The 23,480-nt window shown below is 50.0% G+C and overlaps 1 protein-coding gene across 1 annotated transcript in view; it reads right to left on the bottom strand.

Moving 5' to 3' along the window:
* The window catches only part of ITPR1 (inositol 1,4,5-trisphosphate receptor type 1), a 1,533,308-nt gene that overhangs the window by 767,373 nt on the left and 742,455 nt on the right, over positions 1-23,480 (bottom strand). Inside the window, exon 18 of the mRNA XM_078661662.1 lies at positions 22,421-22,615. Within this exon, the coding sequence (XP_078517788.1) occupies positions 22,421-22,615 (195 nt within the window). The remainder of the gene's footprint in view (positions 1-22,420; positions 22,616-23,480) is intronic.

Below are 23,480 nucleotides of genomic sequence, written 5' to 3'. Positions count from 1 at the left end.
GCCACTCCCAGATTTAAAAGAACTCGTTCAGGAGGGAAAACATTTGAAGTTTGTGCCACTCAGTGTTGGAACAAGCTCCCAATTGCCCTCCGTGCCTGCCAGACAGAATCGGCATTTCGAAAGTCTCTTAAGACCCATCTTTTCTGTTTATAACCTACCTCTTTTCTCCTCTTTCTGCGCCCCCTGTTTCCAGATCTACCAGCGCCGGGACGCCCCGTCGGGGCAGCTGTGAGCTTTATAAAATACACAAATAAATAATGGAGTCCAGTGCTTTCAGGGACCTATTTAGAATCGGACAGCAAGGTCGCAAAGAAAAAAACGTACTTCTGTTTGGTACCAATAGTGGAGTATATACTATATTCTGCGCCGCTTTCCTCACCTTTTTTAAATACTCCTAGCGCCAGAGTGGTTTAGGAAACTTGTCAGGTGGCATCACACCGCTTCAACAGGACTAGCCTGTCCGATGAAAGAGTATATAAGCCACAAATCGATTCACTGGTATCAGTTCATGGTACTATTTCCACTATTCACCGAGGCATGTGGAGAGGAACCAACATTGACCTCAAAAATACAGCGTATGATATGTTTGCATACTGAGAGATCTAGTTAATCACAGCTCCAACTCATATGGAAGTAGGGGAGCACTGAGGAACCTGCAGGAAAATATAGTATGCACTGGAAATTCCAAAGGTAATGACCTTTTTCTTCTACTACATGCTTCTGCAAACAGACTCTGCATCTTATGAATAGGTGTAAAAAAATGCCCTCTGGTATGTGATAACATTTAGAGACCCTGCCAGATAGTTCACACTGCGGGAAACACCCTAGTGTGCGAAGCAGCTACAGAGGAGCAGAGCCTCCAGGCACAGGATCCAGCACCCCACTCCACCCAGGTTGTTGCAATACCACATGACATTGGTGTTACATTGGGAACCAGCATCCCTCCGCTGTGGACAGCAGGAAAGCCTCAAAGGCCAACAAATGGACCACAATTCTAAAAGACTGGTTTCCATCAGAAGCACTGCTCAAAATCAAAGTCCTCTGAACCCCAGTTCTCCAGGTGAACTCAAACGCATATAAATGTACCCCCTCCTTCCACCCTCCCCCCCCAAAAAAAACGAACACGTTAGAATTCAAAACTGTGTATGTCTGAAACTTTTTCCCATACAGATCACCACACAGATTCTAATCCCACAGAGGAACACTAAATGTAGTGGTAGAAAACAAATCAACCAAACCTTTCAGAAAGTGCCACCAGTTGCAACTTAAACAGTGAAGCCTGACCTGGGAGCAACATGAAGGAAGAAAGGATGGATGAATAACCCTTAACAGTTGTCACTGCTAGGCCTTGCTGGGAAAGACAGTGTGAAGCAAAGAACATCAGAAAGGCACGACTAACACAACAGTGTCCAGTCATAAGAGCATAACTCTTTTCAGTGTCTCAAAAACAAATTTTGAGGTGGGTTTCTTGCAGCTCAGCTGTCTGCAAGCTCAGGTGGCAGACAGAAGGCCCCTAGATGACACTGATCCATCTTCAATCATAAAAGTGGACCATACATATATAAAACAATTTAGTATAAACTTTTTTTTTAATCTTCTATATAAAAATTGGGGTGAGTTCGTGTCAAAGTTCTCAGTTTTAAAAAACAAATTTTTGATAATACACGAGAATCCAACAAGTTACATTTCCAGTAGCAATTCATACCTTTTCCTAATTGACAGCGAAGTTCTAATGAAGTTAAGCACAGAACTACAAATTACATTAGTGGACAAAGATCGTAAATAATTAAAACCTTCTTAATAGGAACAGGGTCGAATTTCCTTTAAAAGAGGCTTAAGAAAGCGTGCCGACTTTGTTGGGCCAGGTTATTACAAGGACAGGGAGTCAGTCTATCACACCAACTCACCGGTTTAGTGAAAGCCACAACAAAGTACAAGGTGCAGAGACGAAACCTAGTCAAGAGGAAACAAGCTTGTGTTTGTATAGTGAAAGACAAATGGAATTGATGATGGAATAACAATCCATCGATAAAAACAACATTTACCCGGTCAGAGGTGCTTATTTCTTTATAGTATACGTTTTTTATAATTGATTTCATATTAGGTTGAATACCATCGGGATTATCGTAGTAGTGACCAAAGCCAATCCTGTGAAAAGTATTTTTGCCATAAAGCCAGGGGATGGACAGGGCCTTTTCCAAATTCATTTAGTCTCCGATGATCGCTCTTGGAAATAGTAGATCATCCGAGGTCCATACCTTTCCCCATAAGATCAATGGGGCAATGTTTATTCTATCTCCGACAGTCTAATCCCACTTCAGAGTGACATGTTGTAGGAGAACTAGTTGGGATCATCAGCAATCTTTTCAAGAATTTATTTTCTAAAATCTGTATCTGCCGCTTTTTTGGTGCCCCCATGAACCTGCCCCATATGTTGCAACCAAGAGGCATTATTTTTTATTTATTTTTTTTAAACAGATTTTTTATTGAGTTTATGCACCCATCATACAAACACGCTTCATATGTATCTCAATCCGCAGGATGTACATCAAGGCAGCGTCAAGAACTGTCCCAAGTAACAAAGCCCTATCCCCCATTTCCCGCCTCCCCCTCTACCCCCACCCCCCCCTTGTCAGTGCGCCTCTATCGCTCCTCCTACAGCATGTCGTAAACCATCTAGGTGCAACAGGTGACCACCACCCATTTCCATTCCCAGTTCTGCAGCCAAATGGAAGTCCGAGGGCTGTCCAGAGTAGTGCATGTTACCCACCCCTCCCAGGATCACACATGACACCTGTAATCCGTCGTCGCTCACTGCTGCACGCGCTGTCTAGCGCCCCCCCTCCTCAGCCACAGTTCCCACATTCTCTGCCCACGCAGCCCCCTCCTGGTTCGCCAGCGCTCCATCCTCTCCACCCACATCAGCCTCTGATAGGGATTGTAGGTCCGTCACTAGCGCGCTCCACGCCCTGGCCGTATCTAGCGCTTTATCACTGGCGGTACGCCTAGCTAATTGCAATCTAAGAGACCCTTCACTTGCAGCCCATTGCAGAAAGCACCCCCGCCACCTCAGGAAGTTAGGCCCCCCTCTAGACTTCCAATGCAAGGTAAGTTCCCTCTTAGCCATAATTAACCCCAAGTCGAAAAATCTGCTGGTCACCTTCGTGGCTGGTGTATGGGGAAACAAGAGCAAGAGGCAGGTCCCTGCGTCCGTGTCGATCTGGCGCCCTGTAACCGCATTCAGGCAGGACAGAACTTCAGTCCAGTAGGTGCCAAGCCCCGTGCACGACCAGAACATGTGCTCAAAGTCAGCATCCTCCGCAGCGGGGACATACCGATTGCGCTCCACCGAAGATCCGCCGGATTTTGGCCGGCGTCCAGTAGGCCCTATGTAAAGTGAAGTACTGAACCAGGTGGAACCTAACATTGCGCATGCCCTTCCAGGCCCTACGTACAAGCTGAGGCCAGGTCGTCTCCGGTATCTGCCGACCGAGGTCAGCTTCCCAGCGCTCCCGCAGCTTGTCCGGGGGGGAGGTTCAGCTAGCGCCAGTCTCCGGTATAGGCAGGTGATGGCCTTATATGTGCCAGCTGCCATCACGACGTACTGGCAGCCCAGCGACGTGGGCGGTTCTACCAGCCCCATCCTCCAGCGCTTCTGAATCCCAGTTACCAGAGCTGCATGGAGCAAGAAGTCACCCCTCGGGAGATCGAAGGCTTCCAGCAGGGCACAGAACGGCAGCAGGGTACCATCCCTATACAAATCCCCCATCATGTGGATCCCGCAGTCCTCCCAGGTGGCTAGTGCCGACCAATCCCCACCATGCGGGAGGGCCGTGCACATGCCTAAGGGAATCTCCGGCACGTATGGAACGTGACATCCCGCCCGCCTATGGCCACGTAACCAGCACCGGCGAAGGGTGCGCTCCTCAAGAGTCAGCTGCTCCAACCGAAGACCCTGCTGGAGCACGATGAAGGACAGGACATGACTGTGCATAATCCGACCCTGCGGGCCGTCCGGGCCTCTAAACTCCCGTGCCACTGCTTGAGTAAGCCACTGTAGCTGCGCTGCCAGATAATACCATTCAAAATCCGGCACCGCCAGGCCACCGTCTTCCCGGGACCTAAGCAAAGTATTCAAAGCTACACGTCTCCTGCCTGGGCCCCAGATAAACCCTATCACCATCAATCGCAGTGTCCTGAAAAAGGAAAGCGGAATCCACACCGGCAGAGTGCGAAAAAAATAAAGCAGGCGCGGAAGGACCACCATCTTCAGCAACGCTATTCGTCCTGCCACAGACAGCAGAAGAGTGCGCCAAAACCCCATGCTGCCTCTAATGCCCCTCAGGGCCCTGTCCACGTTCCCCTCATACAGGAGCGAGTGGGTGTGATAAATGTGTACTCCGAGGTACGACAGACAATCTGGTTCCCAGCGCAGTCCATCAAGCACCTCAGGCTGGACGCAGCAGCAGGTCAGGGGAAATAGGCAAGTCTTAGACCAGTTAACACGGAGCCCTGATAGAGTCCCCAACTCCTGGAGCAAGGCCCGTGCACCCGTCACCGATGTCCCCACATCAGCCAAGTACAGTAGTAGGGCGTCGGCATTCAAGGAAATATACTGCGATTCGCCGCGCAGTGAAACCCCCTCATAGTACCGGCCCTGTCGGGCCCATGCCGCTAGTGGTTCAATCGCCAAGGCGAAGAGGAGCGGGGATAAGGAGCAACCCTGCCGGGTGCCTCTTTCCACCGAGCATGCTGCAGAAATCGAGCGGCCCGTACGGACCCTAGGAGTAGCGGACTCGTACAACAACCGCGTCCAGCGGACGAAGCCGTCCCCCAGCCCGAGCCGAAGGAGCACGCAAAACAAATACGGCCATTCCACACTATCGAACGCCTTTTCGATATCCACCGAGAGTACGGCCGCACCCGTGGGGCCCTCCCCCTCAACGTCCATGACCCGTATCAGACGCCGTATACATGTCGGGGTGTTCCGGGTGGGGATGAAGCCAGACTGGTCCGGGTGCACCAGAGAGCACATATGGACAGACAACCGCGTCGGCAGGATCCTGCTCAGCACCTTATAGTCCACAGTAAGCATCGAGAGCGGGCGATATGCCGTTCTAGCCGTGGGAATCCCGCCCTTCTTCAGCAGCGGCACTATGATCGCCTCCCTTGTCGACCCCGGCAGCCTGCCCTGCTCCCAGGCCTCCCCATACACCTGGTGTAGTCGGGGGGCCAGGAGATCAACATACCCAGCGTAGAACTCCACCGGGAGGCCGTCACCTCCCGGGGTCTTCTTCCGAGCCATGTGCTTAATCGCCGCTCTGATCTCCCCCATTGTGATAGCCGCACCCAACTCAGTGCCCTGCTCCGGGTCCAGCCGCTGCAACTGAGCCCCTTCCAGAAAGGCATCCAGTCCTGCCGGTTGCACCGTCATTCTGCTCCGATAGAGTTCCGCGTAATAATCCTGGAACTGATCATTGATTTCCTGCTGTGAATGGACCAGATCCCCGGTCGGGGTAGCTAGCGACAGTATTGGGGTACCCCTAGTTTGAGGATTGGCCAGCCACGCCAGCAGCGACCCGATCCCGCTCCGCATGCGCTCGGACCATGTATTCCCGATAATCATGGCAGCGGAGCCTCTCCACCTGGGTAGCAACCCGCTCTCGAGCCGCCAGCACTTCCTCCCTATTGCCCCCTGCCACGTGACCGTCCCGGTCGACATCGTCCAGCAGCGTCCGGCGCACCCCCGACGAGGACGAGAGGCACGCGCCTCGTATCACCACCTTGAAGGCGTCCCACTCAATCGCTCGCGTGGTTGCAGTACCCGAGTTCTCCTGGAAGTAGCGTTCAATACATTCCTGCACCTCGGTGCGAAAGACCGGATCTTCCAACGACAGCGGGTTCAACCGCCACGTGGGGACCGGTTGCCGCTGTCTGGACCAGAGGACCGTAAGCAGGCAAGGGTTATGGTCCGATATGGTCCGCGCCAGGTACTCGCAGCTGCGTGTAAGCTCCTGGGCCCCAGCTGAACAAAGAATGGTGTCGAGGCGCACGTGTAAATCATGAGGTGCAGAATAAAACTAATAGTCCCTATCGGCGGGGTGATACGTCCGCCATGCGTCCACGAGCCCCCACCGCTCTTGCCAGTCCCTGCGAGCCTTGGCCACCCTGCGCACCACCGACTGCGCCAGTGGGGGGTGGGAACGGTCCGTCTCCACGTCGGCCACTGAGTTAAAGTCCCCCCCCCTAAACACCGTACCCACCAACGTAGGTGCCAACCTCCTCGATAACGCAGAAAAGAACGCAGCCTGATCAAAGTTCGGGGCATAAACGCAGCAAAGCATAACATCCCGGCCATCCAACCGCCCCAACACTGCCACAAACCTCCCGTCCGAATCCACCCTCGTCGTCATGGGCTGAAAGGGGGTACCCGCCCGCACCCAAATCAGCACCCCTCTAGCATGCGCAGAATAGGTAGTATAGAAGAGTTGCCCCCGCCATCGCCGCTGCAGCGCTGGTCCCTCTGCCAACGTTAAATGAGTCTCCTGCAAAAAGGCCACCTGGAACCCCTACGGACTAGGTATGCATGCACTTTGTATCTCTTTCTCATGGAATTAAGCCCCCGCACATTCCAGGTGATGCACTTCAATTCTAATCTAGCCGCCATCAATGGGCACGTATCGAAGTCCAGTCCCTGACATCTCCATCGGCACACTGACAATCCCCAAAAACCAGTAACAACCCCAACCAACCCCGTCCCCGCCCACCCCCAGAACAGGCACCAAACAGTTGTCACCCATCCAAACCCTGCCCCCGTATACGAGGGAAACTCTGGGAGTTACCAGAGACTCACAAGTTATGTGAGATCGAGGGGGTGACACCCCACCAGCCGGCCGGACAGCCAAAGACCCGCCACACCAGGCGAGGTTGATCCCGACTAAGAGTAGACCACTCCCCATCCCCCTCCCAGCAGCACCACCGCCCCATCAAAGAAGCCAGGGACCTGCGTACTTCGGCACCAACTCCAGTAAGCAGATGACAACTCCAGTCCCAGCATCCCAGACTGCAGGACCCCGACAACCCAGGTAGTACCATCCCCACACGCCAGGCACACCCCCTTACTGTCCTTCGCTCAGCTTCTCGGAAATCATTCGTCCATTAGTCCATCGGCAGTCTGTGGGGTGACCTGAGGCAACTCCCCAGGGTCCTTGTCCAAACCCCCATCTGAGCCTCCTGGTTCCGCCTCATCAGAGCCCAACCGGGAACCCGAGTCCACCACCTGAGTCTCCGGTACTGCTCCAGAGATGTCCGACACCGCTTGCAGGGCAGCCTTCCTCTCCAGGTCAGTCTGCGATGCCGATGGAGACCTCCTGTTCTGCTCTCGCCTCCGATTACGCCTGCTCCTGCGCGGTTTCGGCCGGTGGTCCGCAGCCTCCGTCCAAGTACCTGTGCCATCCTTGCCTGCTCGATACCGCTCCAACCACTGCCAAGCGTCGTCCGGTGTGTCGCAGAACGTCGTCACTCCATCCACCAGTATCCTCAGGCGTGCCGGAAACAGCAAAGAGTACTGCACCCCCTCATCACGGAGAGCTCTCTTGACAGCAACGAAGGAGAAGCGGCAGCGCTGGACCTCCTGGGAGTAGTCGGGAAATATAGACACCGAGGCATTGCCCACCTTGTATGGGACAGCCAGCCTGGCCTGCCGCAGAATAATATCCCGATCCCTGAAATGTAGCAACCGGGCTATCACTGGCCGGGGGGGGGGGGGGGCGGCCCGGGGCCGGGGGGGGGGGGGGGCCGCCCGGGGCCGGGGGGGGACGGCCCGGGGCCGGGGGGCGAGCCGGGACCCTATGGGCCCTTTCCAGGGTATATTGTTATTGTTATTGTTACTTTAGCTTATATAGCGCCATCTCACCTACAGGTCTCAAGGCGCTTATGACCAAAGGAGCAGCCAGGAAATCTCACGCAGAAAGAAGGGAAAGAGCAATAGATTATATAGATCCAAAGGCTTCTCTAAACAAAAGAGTTTTTAGCTGTTTCCTAAAGCATAAGAGAAGTGCGTCAGTCCTTCAGGGACCACCACATCCCGCAGCCAGGCCTCCAGATACGAAACCATGTCGTCCCCTTCGATATTTTCGGGTAGGCCCACCACGCGGACATGGAGTCTGTTGCGCCCTTCCGCGTCAGCTGCTCTCCTTTCCAGTTGCTGCACCCTGCGTGTTAAATCCTCCAACGCGGTGTCCGACGCTTTCTGGGCCGGTTGCAATGTCTCTAGTACCAGTTCTGCAGTCTTGACGCGGTCAGTGAGTTTGTTATGATCCGCCTTCAAGAGGCCAAGGCCCGTGGAGACCTGAGCAATGTCCTGGCGCAACGCCTCTATTGTGTCCCCTATGGCCTTAAGGATCTGGTCCATCTGCTGCTGTTGCAACCCCGTCGCTTGGCCATCCGTCGGCCGTAGATCATGGGCCTCCAGGGAGTCCTCGGCCTGATCCGGCGGCGCCGCACCCGCTCCTTTCTGCGGTTTCCCCATGGAGAGTCACCGGTATGCGCACAGGCGTCAAGCGCCGCAGGTCCGTCCTGACGGACGCTCCTGATGACGATGGGAGCTGTCGTCCCGCAGTCCGGTCAGGCTGGAGGTCGGGGTTGTACACACAAGGCAAGACATCCAGCAGACGCAGCCGGGCCCAAGTCACTTGGTGCTCCTATGGGGCCTCCTCCACACCCGGCCCCCACTGTCATCAGCAAGGGCCACCAGTGACTCTGCGCTGCCCCGGACCCCCTGCGATTGCCGGGATGTCAAAACTGTAGTCCCAGGGAGGGCAGCAGCGCGTTCCCAGGCCCCCACTTAATGCTAGAGGCCGCTCCGGGGGGTCAGCAGCGCTCCCAGGGCCCGGTGTCCAGTGGTGCAGGCACCAAAAACGCCACTGCTGGTGTCCACACTGTGCCAATGATGGGGCCCCCTCCGGCCGATCCTGGGCCCTCCGCCAACACAGCGGCCTCCGGCCACCCAGCACCGCGTCCGCTGCCGGCAGGTCCCCCGTAGTTCAGGTGCCCTCCCAGTCCCTGAGGCAGCTCCACTCCTCGAGTGAATCAGCAGTGCCGGTGTGCCAGTCGTCAGTTGCAGCGCTGACCGCCGAGAGGAGTCACCAAGGGGCAATCCCAATGGGGCCGCTGTGGTCAGGGCCCCTCCCTCGGGACTGCGCCGCTCCCCGGGTCCGTGGTGGTGACGTCGCCGCCCCCGGCACTCCAGTGCCTCCGCCCGTCGTCACCGGCCTGTCGGGATTCCAGCTCGCGGCCCTCAGGGCCATGCACCAGCGTCCATCTCCGCACCGACCTCCGGTCTTGCACGAGGGTCCGGTCCCCGGGCAGCCGCTCTGTAAGCGAGGCCGGGGATCGGCCGTGCGCGATAGGCCTCGGCAAGATGGCCGGCAGTCGCCGCCCCAGAGCCCTCCGGCGAGCCGATGTTTGAGCAGCCGCAGGTCCCCATTTACATCCGACCGGCGCCGGGATGCCCCGTGACGGCCAGACACCAAGCCAGGTCAGTGGTGCGGCCGAGGGGGTCCTCGGTCAGGATAATTGCCGAGATCAACCCGGAGCTCGGGGCTCAGGCGACCATGCTCGGCAGCGTCGTAGCCACGCCCCAACCAAGAGGCATTATGATTTATATAAGATCAACATTTCTGCCACTGGCTTGTGACCCAATTTGGACGAAAAACGGAACAGCCCCTCTATAATTCTACTAGTGTGTTGTGCCCTGGCTACAATCAGATTGTCCCAGTTTAATTTGTTGTTAACAATACCCAGGTATGTTGTCAAGCAAGAAAACTATGGATTTAGGCCCAGATCTCTGTACTGGGGAGAATGTAGGACATTGTTCTGCATTCTGTCCATCAACTGTTTTTGCATTTGTCACCCCGAATGGGACGGGTATGCTCAGACGCGAGTCCCGTGCTCTCCAGGCCACTGGAGTCAAGCTATCCTGGCTGAAGACAGCTGATAGCCAGAAACCGGTCCTAGGATGCTTGATTCCGGTCCAGGGAAGACATGGCTTGGCAGTTCGGGTTGGACTGTTCCCATGAGGCACAGGGTCAAGACTGATTTGCATATGGCCATGTCTGACCTGGGGTGGTGTGGTGAGCAAGAAAACGATGGATTTAGACCCAGATCTCTGTACTGGGGTGAATGTATGACATTGTTCTGCATTCTGTCCATCAACTGTTTTTGCAGGACAAGTTACGCACAATCCTTCTGCACCTTCATCAGGAATCTGGACACAAGTGGGATCCATGGAATAGCAGGCCTAATAACCAATTGAATCTAAAGGTAGCCCCATGAGAACTAATCAGAGGGGTGTTTATTGTGCAAGACAGATGGCACTTCATGGTTGGGCAATTGGAGAAGAAAACTAGACCGACACTACAATCTGGAAGAAGTAATCGAGGAGAAATCTATCTGCTTTCACAGAGGCTGCATGCAAGGTGTTGCTCCTGAAAAAATGTCCTGTTGGCGGGCCTCAGTCAAATTGTTTCCCCAACAGACCCTCACACCACACTTCTTACTGAGGTAATGGGCAGTGGTGGAACTGTCAGATAGAACTTGAATGGCACTGTGAGATGGAGAGGAAGTTATTCATAGCTAGAAAAAAACCCTGCAGCTTCAATAGGTGTAAAGGTATTCCTCCAACTTGGATCAAATGTCCTGCGCCTTATCATATAGGTAAGCGCTCTAGCCCAGCAAGGACGAGGACTGAAAATGAGCAGGACTGAAGGAATGACCCACTGACAGACTGGAGGGGGAACATCCACCAATGCAGATCCAGCTTAACAGTAGAAAATCTACACTAAAGGCAGTGAAGCAACCTGAGGTTGCAGACACTGCGCCCTAAACACAACTGAATGGTTATCATCTACCATCTTGTGTACCACACCAGCAGGATGCATGAAGACACGACAATTAACATGCACACATGGTGCTTTGTAACATGTGCCTGGAGCCAGAAGCATTAGAATATTATCCCAGTTATTAATGGTCCTCTGTGGAGCTGGAAAGGCCTTCTTAAGGTAAAGTCCAGCACTTCCACTAGGAACTTTAACCTCTGCTTGGGTTGAGGCGGGACTTCGGGGCATGAAGAATACCCATGGTGCACTTAAATTGTTCTGTGACCAGCACAGGAGGACCCTACCTTCCCCAGCTAGTCATACAAGTACACAAAATCTATAGACTCCAGAACGCCACAGTGAAGCACTACCTTGGACATCACTTTGGTCAACACTTGCACAGCAGTCAGTCCAAATAGTAGAATGGAGAACCAGTCGTACTTAGGCCTCAGTGCAACTCAGAATTACCACCTGTGGGTCCGTAGGCTCGACAGATGAATTAAGGTTCCTGGAAATCCAAGGGTACCAGCAAGTTTCCACATTGAAGGCTAACAAGATCTGACTCATGGTGTCTAACTTGGCCAGCCAAATGAGAAAGTTCATTAGGTGGAGATCCAAAATGAGTATCATACATTAGTCCATCTTGCGAACAAAGCATTAAACGAAGAAAAAACGTCTTTCCTCCTTGCAACACCTCTCAGGAAACTTGTTCAGTGGGACAAAACTGAGGCATGTCAGACGACACAGACCATGCATCCTAAGGAGAGCACTGTCCAGTGAGGAGGACAGAAAGGATGGGGCATAGCCCTTGCAGAGTGATTCCAGTGAGCCAACATCGTGTTAGCCTCATTCAGTCGACAAATGGGAAACTCGCTGTCCACTGGTGGTGGGTTGGATGTGAAGCCAAAAACTGAGGCCCACGGGCTACATTACTCCCTCCCCTAATGAGACTAACACACATGCTAGTCAGAGCATCATGCACACAATTTTGAACATATGGCCTTTCCCACAGTGGCAAATACGCTCACAGAGATCCTTTCATATCCCAGTTATCCCCTACGCCACGCCCCCAGTGTGGGTGATACAGCCAGATTCCTAGGAATTCCTTGCTATTTAATCACCATGGAGAAGTCAAGAGGGAAGCAAGCTCAAGAATGCCTTCCTGATTAACACATTATCACACCTAAGATATTTGTGTGTATAGAGAACATACCAACATGTTTCAACCTACGCTCTTCTTATCCAGGTCCCTTTTGTACCTCTATTTTCGTGATGCAGGGCTCTTTATTGGTTTAATTATATTATATTATTGTCGCTACAACTAATATTTGTGTACTGGTTTTGTCTAACCTTGCAGCTTGTCAGAATGGAAGGCCCACTGGTATGAGAAAAGTTTCTCAACTTATCTGCATGTAATAGGGAGTGCTTGTTCCCCCGACGAAGATCTTTTTACTAATTTCCGCCACCAAGTGTAGGCCAAAACATGTTGGTATTTTTAGTGGTTAGCTGGATTATATTCTACCTCTAGACCACCAATTTGACTTTAAGTGATACTATATAATAGATAGCCTTAAATAAAGGATTGCCTTTGGGTATACCCCAAGTTATTTTTAAGCTTTGAGTTTTTATCTGGACCGACAAATTTGTACGGAAGAATACTATGTAAGAACTCCCAAACTTATTTGGTCGAGTCCACTGGAGGGGGATTGTTCTACTCCATTGTGAAAGGAAGCCTGTGATGAAGCATGCCATAAGATGTTGGTGAGGCGACCTCTCATATCTTTGTGGGTTTCGAAGGCAATAGAGAAATCCACTCCAGGGCCTTGTCAGTGGCTGCGGTGTAGGTGGCAGAGTGCAGTCAGCCTCAGAAGGCACTGGCTTCATTTGAAGTGATGCCAAGGTTTGAGCCTGTGGAGGGGTTGAGTGGGGAAGCATTTATATCTGAGCTGCCAAACCCTCAGGCTAATCTTTGAAGAGTGCCCAACAGGGTGCCAGGGCCTTCCCGGAGGTGTCCTGCATAGCCAGGCATGTCTTGACAGCCACAGAATCTTTAAAAGTCAGAAATGCCAGCTTCATCTTGTACTTTAGAATTGGCTCCAAGGACGGCCCCAGCACTGGTGAACTTCTTTGGGACTCAGTGATCCATTGAGAACTACAATTTCGAGCAAACAGATTCCTTCCTATGGCTCTTACAGATTTTTAGGAAAGCTGTTATAGGAGATTGTTCGCTGTTAAACTTAACTAAAATTGAGGAGAAATGCTACACGCTCAGTTTCGGAAACAATGAACAATAGTGGACCAAGAGGTTATGTTCAGATCCAAAACCTCACATACATTTGTTATGTAGGTTCGACCCACATCTGCTGCATCGGTAACATTAATTGAACAAGGAAATCTTTGGAGAGCACATTTGACCCAGTCATTGTTAAAAGCAGAGGAATGTTGTCAAATAAATAGGTATGAGCTTCGGAGTTGCATAAAAGATGTTCGCAATAACAGCAACTGATGCCAGGGTAGGCTTTATTAGGGCTCACCTAGACAGCTTCAAGACATGCTGTATTCAGGTATGGAATTTAAGCTCCACCTATCTTTTCAATTGGCTCCTATTGTCCTTTGTAAAGGACACAATTGCTTCAAAAGTAAATACACTTTTTTTTTTAAACTCCGGCTACACGCCTTTTTTTTCTATTTATTTACTTTTGTTACAATCGCGCCAAGCCGCCCTTTAGCTCTAAAACTTTCAAGCTAAAGCCTGGCGTGCCACCACAGCTATAAAAGTAAATAGATTAAAAAAACAAGCATTTGCAATGCAATAGGTCTCGCATTCCTGAAAGTTTGAGCTATTGGTGCTGCAAATAATGCATGCCAACAGCTCAAACTTTCACTAACGCGGAACCTATTGTGTTACAAATGCTTGTAATGCTCGGTCTTCACAGCCTAGGTGGGTTAAGTTGCGGTTATGACCACAAGGTGCCACTTGGTGGCTCTAGAGAGCTGTTACAGGAGGAAAAGTTTCGAGATCCAGTCTGGCGCCTGGAGGATATTCATAATGTGAGGGATTTGAGGTCAGGGCCGGCTTCAGCGCTGGTGGTGCCCGGTGAGAATCACTCATGGAACCCCCCCCGCCCCCATGTCCGCCTCCTCGGATTCTCTCACTACCACTGGGCAAAAGTGTCCCTCATCTCTCAAATCATTAGATATTACTAAACACTGCGCTCGTAGAGTGTGTACATCCTCCAAAATACCTCTTTAACTGCCCCTATCCCACCACTGATCATTTTAATGTAAAATCACAGCGTCTGAAGCACAGTTAACAGATACCAACATGAGCAGAACATGTATCTAAATGAAAATATAAAACCTGTTCGATAATTCGCTTTTCCACAGCGCTAGAGTGCCTGAATGACATGGCCTTGAATTTTTCATACAGGATTTTCAAATGCTATGGAGTACAGAAAAGATCAAAGTCAGCCAGAAGAATATTTGTACTGTCCTTTGTGTTCGCCAGCAACCCAACACGGAGACATTACATTAGTATGAGTGTGGCCTGGCCATGTAGCATAAGCATCTAAAGCGGTCAGGTTGTAGCCATTAAAAATGAAACCATACCCGCTTGGGGCGGGTGCTGAACATTTGTGGGAACTTTTTGAAAGCCCTCACCTACTATCCTTGCTGCCACGGGACTTCCAGGGGCTGAGGGAGACCGACGAACTTTGCCGAATTCTGCCGCACTAGCGCTCTGTCAGTAGGCGCTTGGAAACTTCAACCACCAGGATTCCCTGTGTCCCCGCTCACCTGGCTGATTGACACGCCCCCAGCCTAGGCGCACAAAAACTGCTCGCCGCACCCGCTATCGCGGGTGCCGCAGCGCCGCTTGGGGCGGGTGCTGAACATTTGTGGGAACCTTTTGAAAGCCCTCACCTACTATCCTTGCTGCCACGGGACTTCCAGGGGCTGAGGGAGACCGACGAACTTTGCCGAATTCTGCCGCACTAGCGCTCTGTCAGTAGGCGCTTGGAAACTTCAACCACCAGGATTCCCTGTGTCCCCGCTCACCTGGCTGATTGACACGCCCCCAGCCTAGGCGCACAAAAACTGCTCACGGCATCCCGCTATCGCGGGTGCCGCAGCGCCGCTTGGGGCGGGTGCTGAACATTTGTGGGAACCTTTTGAAAGCCCTCACCTACTATCCTTGCTGCCACGGGACTTCCAGGGGCTGAGGGAGACCGACGAACTGTGCCGAATTCTGCCGCACTAGCGCTCTGTCAGTAGGCGCTTGGAAACTTCAACCACCAGGATTCCCTGTGTCCCCGCTCACCTGGCTGATTGACACGCCCCCAGCCTAGGCGTGTTTTAACCAGCCCACAATCCCCGCAGCGCGGGAGTGCGCCGGGCTTAGCCCGGGCAAAGGGCGGGCCCTCTGTGGCCCTCAGAGGACCGGAGGAGGACGGGACGGGCCACCCCTCTTGGCTCCATCAAAGGAAGAGGTACAGAGACAATTTACCCTTTTCAATCGTCTTTTGATTTGCCTAGTGACGTGTTGGGGCCCTCTTAGCTTAATTACTATGTCTATCTGGGAAGATCTGAATGCCTTGTGTGGCACAAACTATGTCCCTGATACCTCTACTCCCCCTACAGTGTACAGAGATATGGACCTTATAGACTGTACTCCCCAGGACCCTGAAATAATCTTGCCCCAGGCTGACACACCGTCTCGGGAACCAATCAGCAAAAGGAGCAATGAGGTGATTTCATCAAATGCCGCCCGTATGTGCTGTAGCTCGTCTTTTTCCCCCGCCAACCCAAGCGTATCAACGCCGTTTAAGGCGGGGACTACATCAAATGACTGTTTCCCCTCTCCAATCGACCTTACTGGCCAATTTTGAGCGATTGTTGAATACGGCTTTATCACCCCTGCTCTCAAAAATTAGGGAACTGGGAGATAGGCTGTCGGATGTTGAAAAAATAGTACAAAGGATTCTACCATCAACTGTAAATACTGCTATTCCCTCTTGTCCTACGCCCTCTACCAATCTTGTGAATCCCAAGTCCATTGTACATAGTAAAGAACGAACAATTGATTCCTCTCTCAGCATACCCATTCCTAGTGACCGGAATGCTACTTTGAAGCCCACTCATCTCCCTTGTAAAGCTCCTAGGCTCCCTCAAGAAAGAAGACATCGAATTAACTTACCCCCTGAAGCCGCCCCCTATGTGACTGTTCTCTCCGGGGTCCCGAACTTAGTCAGGGCAAACATGAAACAAGCCAGGATCTGCTGCATAAAGCCATCTTTTGGCTTAATAACAATAGACCGCTGCCAACTGACTTAGATGGCGGAATCCTGAGCGTCAGGAGGGTGGGATGGCTAGGGATGTTGCCCAAAGACATTCCGGGAGACCTGATACTAATCAAATTCAAACACAGGAACATTGTTCCCTTTTTAAGATTTTCCCAGCCCAAAATTGGAGATGGCCCCATTTCTATTTGGGACTTGTTTGATCTTTACCCCGGCCCCAGAGTACCGAACTATAACAATTGGTGATAGACAGAGTCCCCTATCATGTGTTTTTATTTTGTACCAGGTTGATTTTAGTTTACTTTAAATATCCGTTTTTTTTTCTTAATATTGTAATGAACTGTTGAATTCTATATACATGTATGTATTTCTTTTTGTTGCTTTTATGGTTTTAAATTTAAAAGACCGAATAAAGCTGATTTGATTTGAAACCATACTAAAACGCGGATATGTGGGATCCTCGTGTACTCTGTGTTCCGTAACATCCACCTTAATTTTAATAAGTAACCTTGCTGTCCTACTGCTATAAGACAACCAATTTTCTATGGTTGTGGGGCTCATTTCCAATCCCCGATCCTCCAAAAACCTTATCACCCGTCTGTGGTCACCTCAACAAGAGTACTTTTAGGGCCTAAGAATTCCAGCAAGAAATGGCTTCTAAAAATGTACATATTTATATTTGTCTCATGTGAAAGTAGATTGATAGTGCAGACTCCCATAGAAAAAGCAACACTATCTAGCATTATTTTCATGCATCGTAATACCTGTGCTGGTATATCAATTATTTGAAATTGAATAGCATTTGTGTAGCGCATGGCTACCCGGAGGCATCCCAGCGCTTGCAGTAACAAAAGAGGTGTCAAGCCAGATTTAAGGAATCAATGTTTTTAGGGATCTGCGAAAGGAGAGATGATTGGGTTCTGCTCGCAGATGGTGAGGAAGGGAATTCAAGAGTCTGGCGGCATTGAGCGAAAATTGTCGACCTCCACTTCTCGCCTTCCTGATCCTAGGGATGGTGGCCAGGTTCAGGGTTTTAGGTCGCAGACTTCTGTTGCACTCATAGGACTGGATAATATTGTGAAGAATGGGTGAGCCTGTTTAGAATAAAGATTTATGGGCAATACATAAGGATTTGAATTTGATTCTCTTGAACAGGAAGCCAATGGAGGGACTTCAGAGCCGGTTTGGCCGACTGATGTTTGGGGGTGCCCAACAACAATCTAGCGGCCTGATTCTGGATGGTTTTCAGCCTGGAGAGCGTAGCCACAGGGGCCCCCAGATAGAGCGCATTCGCGTAGTCCAGCCGAGACAGGACGAGCGCCTGGTCCATGGTTTTCCTTGCCCGAAATGGCAGGAGAGGGAGAATTTTGCGAATCATTTGCAGGACACCATAGCACAAGGCGGCAGTCTTCCGTGCCTGGGTTTTGAATGACAGGTATTGATCTATCCAGACACCCAGACTCTTTAGCTGGGTCTTGGGAGTGGGAGCCAGGCCTAGGGAGGTGGGCCATATTTCTTTAAAGTCAAGTGGGGAGCGATTACCAAGGATCATGATTTCACTCTTTTCCCCGTTTAATTTTAGAAAGGAGTTACTCATCCAAGTCGCAATCCCTTCCAGACAGGAGTGTAGACAGGGAGAAGAACTTTCCACTTATTGAGCCCAATCACCAGCTGCGTGTCATCCGCATAGGTGACTGTGTATTCCAAAGGGAAGATCTGCTTCTGCGAATGTGCAGGTGTACACATTAAATAAAGTAGGGCTCAGGGAAGATACCCGAGGCACTCCACAGTGGAGGGGTGTCATTTTGGACGTCACCTCGTTTTGAAACACTTGGAAGGATCTAATATCTAGGAAAGAATGGAACCAGGCCAGAGCGGTTCCGGTGATACCTAATTTACTGTGCCTATGAATTAAGATTCTGTGGTTTACAGTGTCGAATGCGCGCGGAGGTCAAGAAGCAGGACGAACGCGTTACCACCGGACTCTATTGTCCTTGATTCTTCCACTACTGAGAGCAGGGCTGTTTCTGTACCCTGTAGTGGGTGGAAACCTGTCTGTCTGGTGGAGAAGAGTATGGGTCTCTAAAAAAAGAGGATAGTATTGAATTAAAATATTTTTCGGTTATTTTACTTCTCCCTGGAAGCAGGGAGATGGGACGGTAGTTTCCTAAAGTGGAAGGATCAAGGCTAGGTTTCTTCAGCAGGGCCTTTACCATGGCTTCACAGGGAAGACCACACCTACCACCTGTGCCAGTATCCATAGTGGGGCAGGGTCTTTGGGTGATCCACTTTTTACCTTGGAAAAGAGATTTTCTAATACTGGCATTTCCATTGACGGAATTGAATCCAGGATGGGATGATTTTTACCGAGTGGAGGGAGTGTGGAATCGTTTGTCATAGGGGGAAATGAACAGAGGATGGTTTCAATTTTATTTGAGAAGAATTCTGCTAGTTTGTCACACTGTGCTCCTGAAGTATCAGGAGAAACAGGTGGGGGGGGGACTTTTGAAAGAGTTTTAACAATGCTGAAAATCTCATAAATGGAATTAGGTGCGGCTAAAATTTTATTTTCACAATAGGCTGCCTGTCATGCTCCGATTTCAGCTTTGTAGAGGTGAATACTTTCTCTATATTTTTTCTTTGTGTCCGAGGAAAAACTCTTCCTCCAGACTCCATTTTTTGTTTTTACAATTCTGCTTTAGGCCCCGTAGTACAGCTGAGTACCACGTTTTGTCGGTGTTTCTCGTCTTAATTTTCATACTTTTTATGGGGACAAGAGCATCCAAGGATTTTTGAAGCCAGTTATTATAATTGTCATTGGCCATGACTGCATCTATTGAGGAGGCTGGTTTAGTTTCTTCTAAAATGGTCCATTGTTCCAAAGAAAGTTTAGACCAGGGCCTTGTTCTTCAATAGGAGGGGGTTTTACAAGCTGTTCTGTGGGGTGGCGACCACGAGAAAGGTAGAAGAGAGTGGTCTGACCATGGAATAGGTATAGGATTTTCCCCTACTAGGGCCTCCAAATTCGAGAAGATAGGGTCTAATAAATGACCCTTTGCATGGGTGGGTTTACTGATTTTTTGAAAAAATTGGAAGACAGCTAGGTCATTAGTAAGTTCCGTTGCCGAAATCTGTAGGGGGGTCATCGAAATATAGGTTAAAATCCCCCATGATGGACGCTCAGCTGAGTGGATTTGACTGGGTGGGGGGTCCGTCCGACAGAACAGCGCTCTACGCGGATGAAGTCCTCTTCTTCCTTACATAACTTCATAGATCAGGGCCGCGCCTTCTAGAAATTCTACAGATCTTTGGTGAGAACTCGGGCTTACATATGAATCCCCGCAAATCTACCCTGTGGGTCTTGGGCGAGCAGACACTGGTCATTCATAGTTCTCCTACACTTCAGAAACTCAGGGAACACTGGGAGGGAGACGTGGGGCAGTTGGAAGAGGGCTGGAGGGAGGCACTGGCTTCACCTAGGGGCGCTGCTATTGCGATGCGCCTCCGCTTGGTCCAGTTCAAATACCTGCATAGGGTCTATTATACAAGAGTTCGTCTGTTTCGGGCGGACCCGATTGTCTCGCCGGTTTGTCTTCGCTGCCAGAGTGAGGAGGGGACATTCCTTCATACTGTATGGAGTTGCGGGATCGTATTGCGTTTCTGGAGAGGGGTTTTGGCCTGTTTAGCGGATGTTTTGGGGGTGGAAGCTCCCGAACACGCCACAGTTTGCCTTATTGCATGTCATGGATAGGGGGGCAACATATAAAAGAGACACTTGATGCTACTAGGCCTTACCACTGCTAAGAGAGACATAGCCAAAGGGTGGAAAGATCACTGTACCCCTAAGATGACGGTCTGGAAGAGGGGCCTAGATTTTTATATGGGCCTGGAGCGCCAGATCTTTATAGCTAGGGGTTGCCCTCGGAAGCATTTTAAAATTTGGAAACGCTGGGCAGATTACAGGGGGGTGTGGTTGGAGCCCCCAACGGAGCAGGATGATCTCCCTCAGTATGGGTGAGGGGGGCTGTGTAAGAGTCTGGAGTATGGTGGGTACGGGACGCATGGACTACATGTGTACGATTATATGTATGGTGTAATACATGTTCAGTGTGGTTTTCTTTTCCTAGCTATTTTTCCCTGGTCCTATTGAAAGCTGTGCGACTGCGGGCGGGGGGGGGGGGGGGGGGGTCGAAGGGGGGGAGAGGGGGGGAGTTGGTGGGGGTTGGGAGGGGGAGTGGGTGGGGGTAAAGTTGGGTGGGTTGGGGGTGATTCATGTTTTCTTTGTAGTGTTTGTCTATACAGTGGAAAAGTCAAATGCTAATGATTTTGTGATGTTTATTGTGACGGGCTCCCCTGGGAGTCAGGGCCCTGTGCTGCATCTGCAACTATGACAATAAAAATGTTTAAAAAAAATAAAATAATAATAATAATAAAAATGCAATGGATCAGTTGTAAAAAAAATCCCCCAATATGGAAAAATTAGCAGAGGAACTGGCTAAATTTGCGGCCAGGTCTGGCAGTGATTTACAAAAATCCACTAAGGGCCCCTGGGGTCTATATAATAGAATACCTGAGAAAGTAAGGGCAGGGCTGAACTCTGAGAAAGCGAAGTTCTCACAATCTGGGACAGGGCTGCCCAACATTCGGCAGGTTAGACCGTGTTTATAGATAATGGCAATACCGCCCCCCTTCCCTACGGGACAGTCCAGCCTCATGATGGAATAGCCACTGGGTAGGGCCTGAACGAGTTCAGGATCAGAGCTAGGGGTAAGCAAGTCTCTGTAAGAACCAAGACCTCCGGCGATTCTTCTTCGAGAAGAATGGAAATTTCGACTGTGTCTAGGCAGAGATCTACAATTCAGCAAAAACATTTTGTATCTGTGGATTAGTTGGAGGGGGTTGAAGGTCTTTACTTAGATGGAAACTCCAGTGTAGGCATTTAGGCGGACTATTATAGGGTGAGATGGATTGTTTGCATGCTCCCTTCATTGGGGCAGCCAGGCAGCGAAGTTCGTCCGAACTGTACTGTAGCCGCTGGCTAGCGCAAGGAGCAGGGTCTATGGCCCCTGGCCCCGGCCGGTCGTGGACAGGCGCAGACTGGTTTGCCTTTGGCGCGTCCGCTGCGTGTGTCTGGGCCATTATTGCTTTTATGCTGGTTCCCCGAGTGGGGCGTTAGCACAATACTTAAACTAAAAAGCTAATAGCAGCTGTGCAAATTACAATGATCAAGGGTTCCCTCTGCGCGGACCTCAGTTACCAACTGCAGCGCGTCCGGGCCATCATTGCTTTTATGCTGTTTCCCTGAGTGGGGCGAGCGACTATACCGCTGACCCTTCACTCCCAAAATGGAGTCCACGCCGATCTCAAGTTTTTAGCACGGATCTCCCTCCGCACAAACGGAAACACCAGCGGCGGACCAGAGAGTAGGGGGCAGGTAAGATTTACGGCGGAAATGGTGTAGAATATAATAGAATTCTAAAGGCTACACTGTTAGGTTGCGTTTTAAAATCACAAGCGTTAGCGCAAATACTTAAACTAAAAACCTAATAGCAGCTGTGCAAATTACAATGATCAAGGGTTCCCTCTGCGCGCACCTCAGTTACCAATAAAGAGACTTTATATATTTTAAGTCTCTTCATGTGAGCTATATAATCAATACATTGTTTGATTCAATTAGATTGTACGTTTTATAGACTGCAATGCACTGTTCTGTCAATACACTCCATTATGTTTTGAAAAATTGGGAAAAAATAAGAAAATACCAAAACCAAGCCATTCCAATATTTTAACGTATTAGCTTGCCAACTATATGATCATGGAGACAAGGAGAGAGGTTAAGCAATAACTAAGATCATCTGCTTCGTTGCTTAAATTTTTTTGACATTGGAATTATCACAACCAACCACTAGAAAGAGAAAAACTACATTACAATTTAAAATGAGCACACTATACTAAATCAAATGTAGAGAACAAGGTTATCCAAGTAGTGGGCAATAGTGCTGGTGGCCCTTAAACACCAGTGATGAACAGTATTTGCACCGGGCACTACTCAGGAGCTTTCAATAACTTCAAACACGTTAGATCAGAAAGTTTCCGCAGTTGAAACGGAGACCCCTGCAGAGCGAATGGGAGCTAAAGAGATGTTTCATGATATTTTACGTCTAGAAGGGAGTCAAGAAACAATGAAACTAAACTCCATTACTCACTGTAGGACTAATGTGAAGCACGCAGTCCTATTCGACTGACCTGTAGTAGCTGAGCACATCCTGGTCCTCCTTCTGCCCTTCTTTTGCATCCTGAGCCAGTTCTCGCACACTCTTACTACGGGGTTCCTTGTTGCTGTCCTTCCAGAATAACCAGACTTCCTCTTCATCTTCACCAGCTTCCAAGGGATTCTCTCCAGTGGGGACACCCTCAAATTCGAACCGAGACAGTACAAGTCTGCATGGAAAAAATGCAAAAAAAGTCATTAAATGCACTCAACTATGAGCAAAACACTAGTACAGTGAATGGCGCCCTGGAATATGCCTGTAATTGAATACACGAGGTACAAGCTGAATCACAAAATGTGGACTCGAAGAATATGTGGAACCGATTTTCCTAGGAACAGGGAATCAAAGACAGAATACAAACTAGTAGCAAATGAAGAACAGCCAACAGAATTCTTGCTCTAAAGAAAATAGGAACCGTCTTGGACAATACCTCTTTCCTCTATGGTAAAAGCGAAAGAGGGAACATTGCATGTAATAGAAAAGGCAGAGGATGAACAGCAGAGATCTGCTTTGACTGAACAAATACAGCACATTGAAACCAGTCAAATGGTGAACGTGTGTCGCAGACGGCAGTCTTTAATTTGAGAGCAAGATCAGTGCAAACAGAGAAAAAGGGGCTCCCACGTCTATGCAGGCATTTCTGCCCCAACAGCAGCACGCCGAAAAATACCTTAGCGATTGTCTGCCCTGCCAGCTCCCATTACTGCGATTTTTAGTCCCAGTAGAATCCCTTCTTATACTAGTCCTAACATTTGTTTTTCCTGCAAGAGGAAGCAGAAAAGGATATGGATTAACATACAAGAATAAAGGGGTCAAAGGGAAGGGCCAATGTTTCCAAAAACTAACAATTATAAGACGATCTCATCACGGATATTGATTCTAGTGACACCTTGTATCCTATAGGGCGAATAACAACATAGAAAGTTCTAGAGTCTCAGTGTGGAGTGTTATAGAACCATCCTATGTTAGGTAAATGACTAAGAACTTTCACTGGCTGCATTATCCCTATGAATCTCTACTAAGTAGTAAAAACA

The sequence above is a fragment of the Lissotriton helveticus genome, chromosome 9, assembly GCF_964261635.1.
Source record: "Lissotriton helveticus chromosome 9, aLisHel1.1, whole genome shotgun sequence".
In the NCBI taxonomy this organism is placed as follows: domain Eukaryota; kingdom Metazoa; phylum Chordata; class Amphibia; order Caudata; family Salamandridae; genus Lissotriton; species Lissotriton helveticus.
The sequence above is the reverse complement of the archived record's forward strand: the minus strand, read 5'-3'. Positions and strand labels throughout refer to the sequence as shown.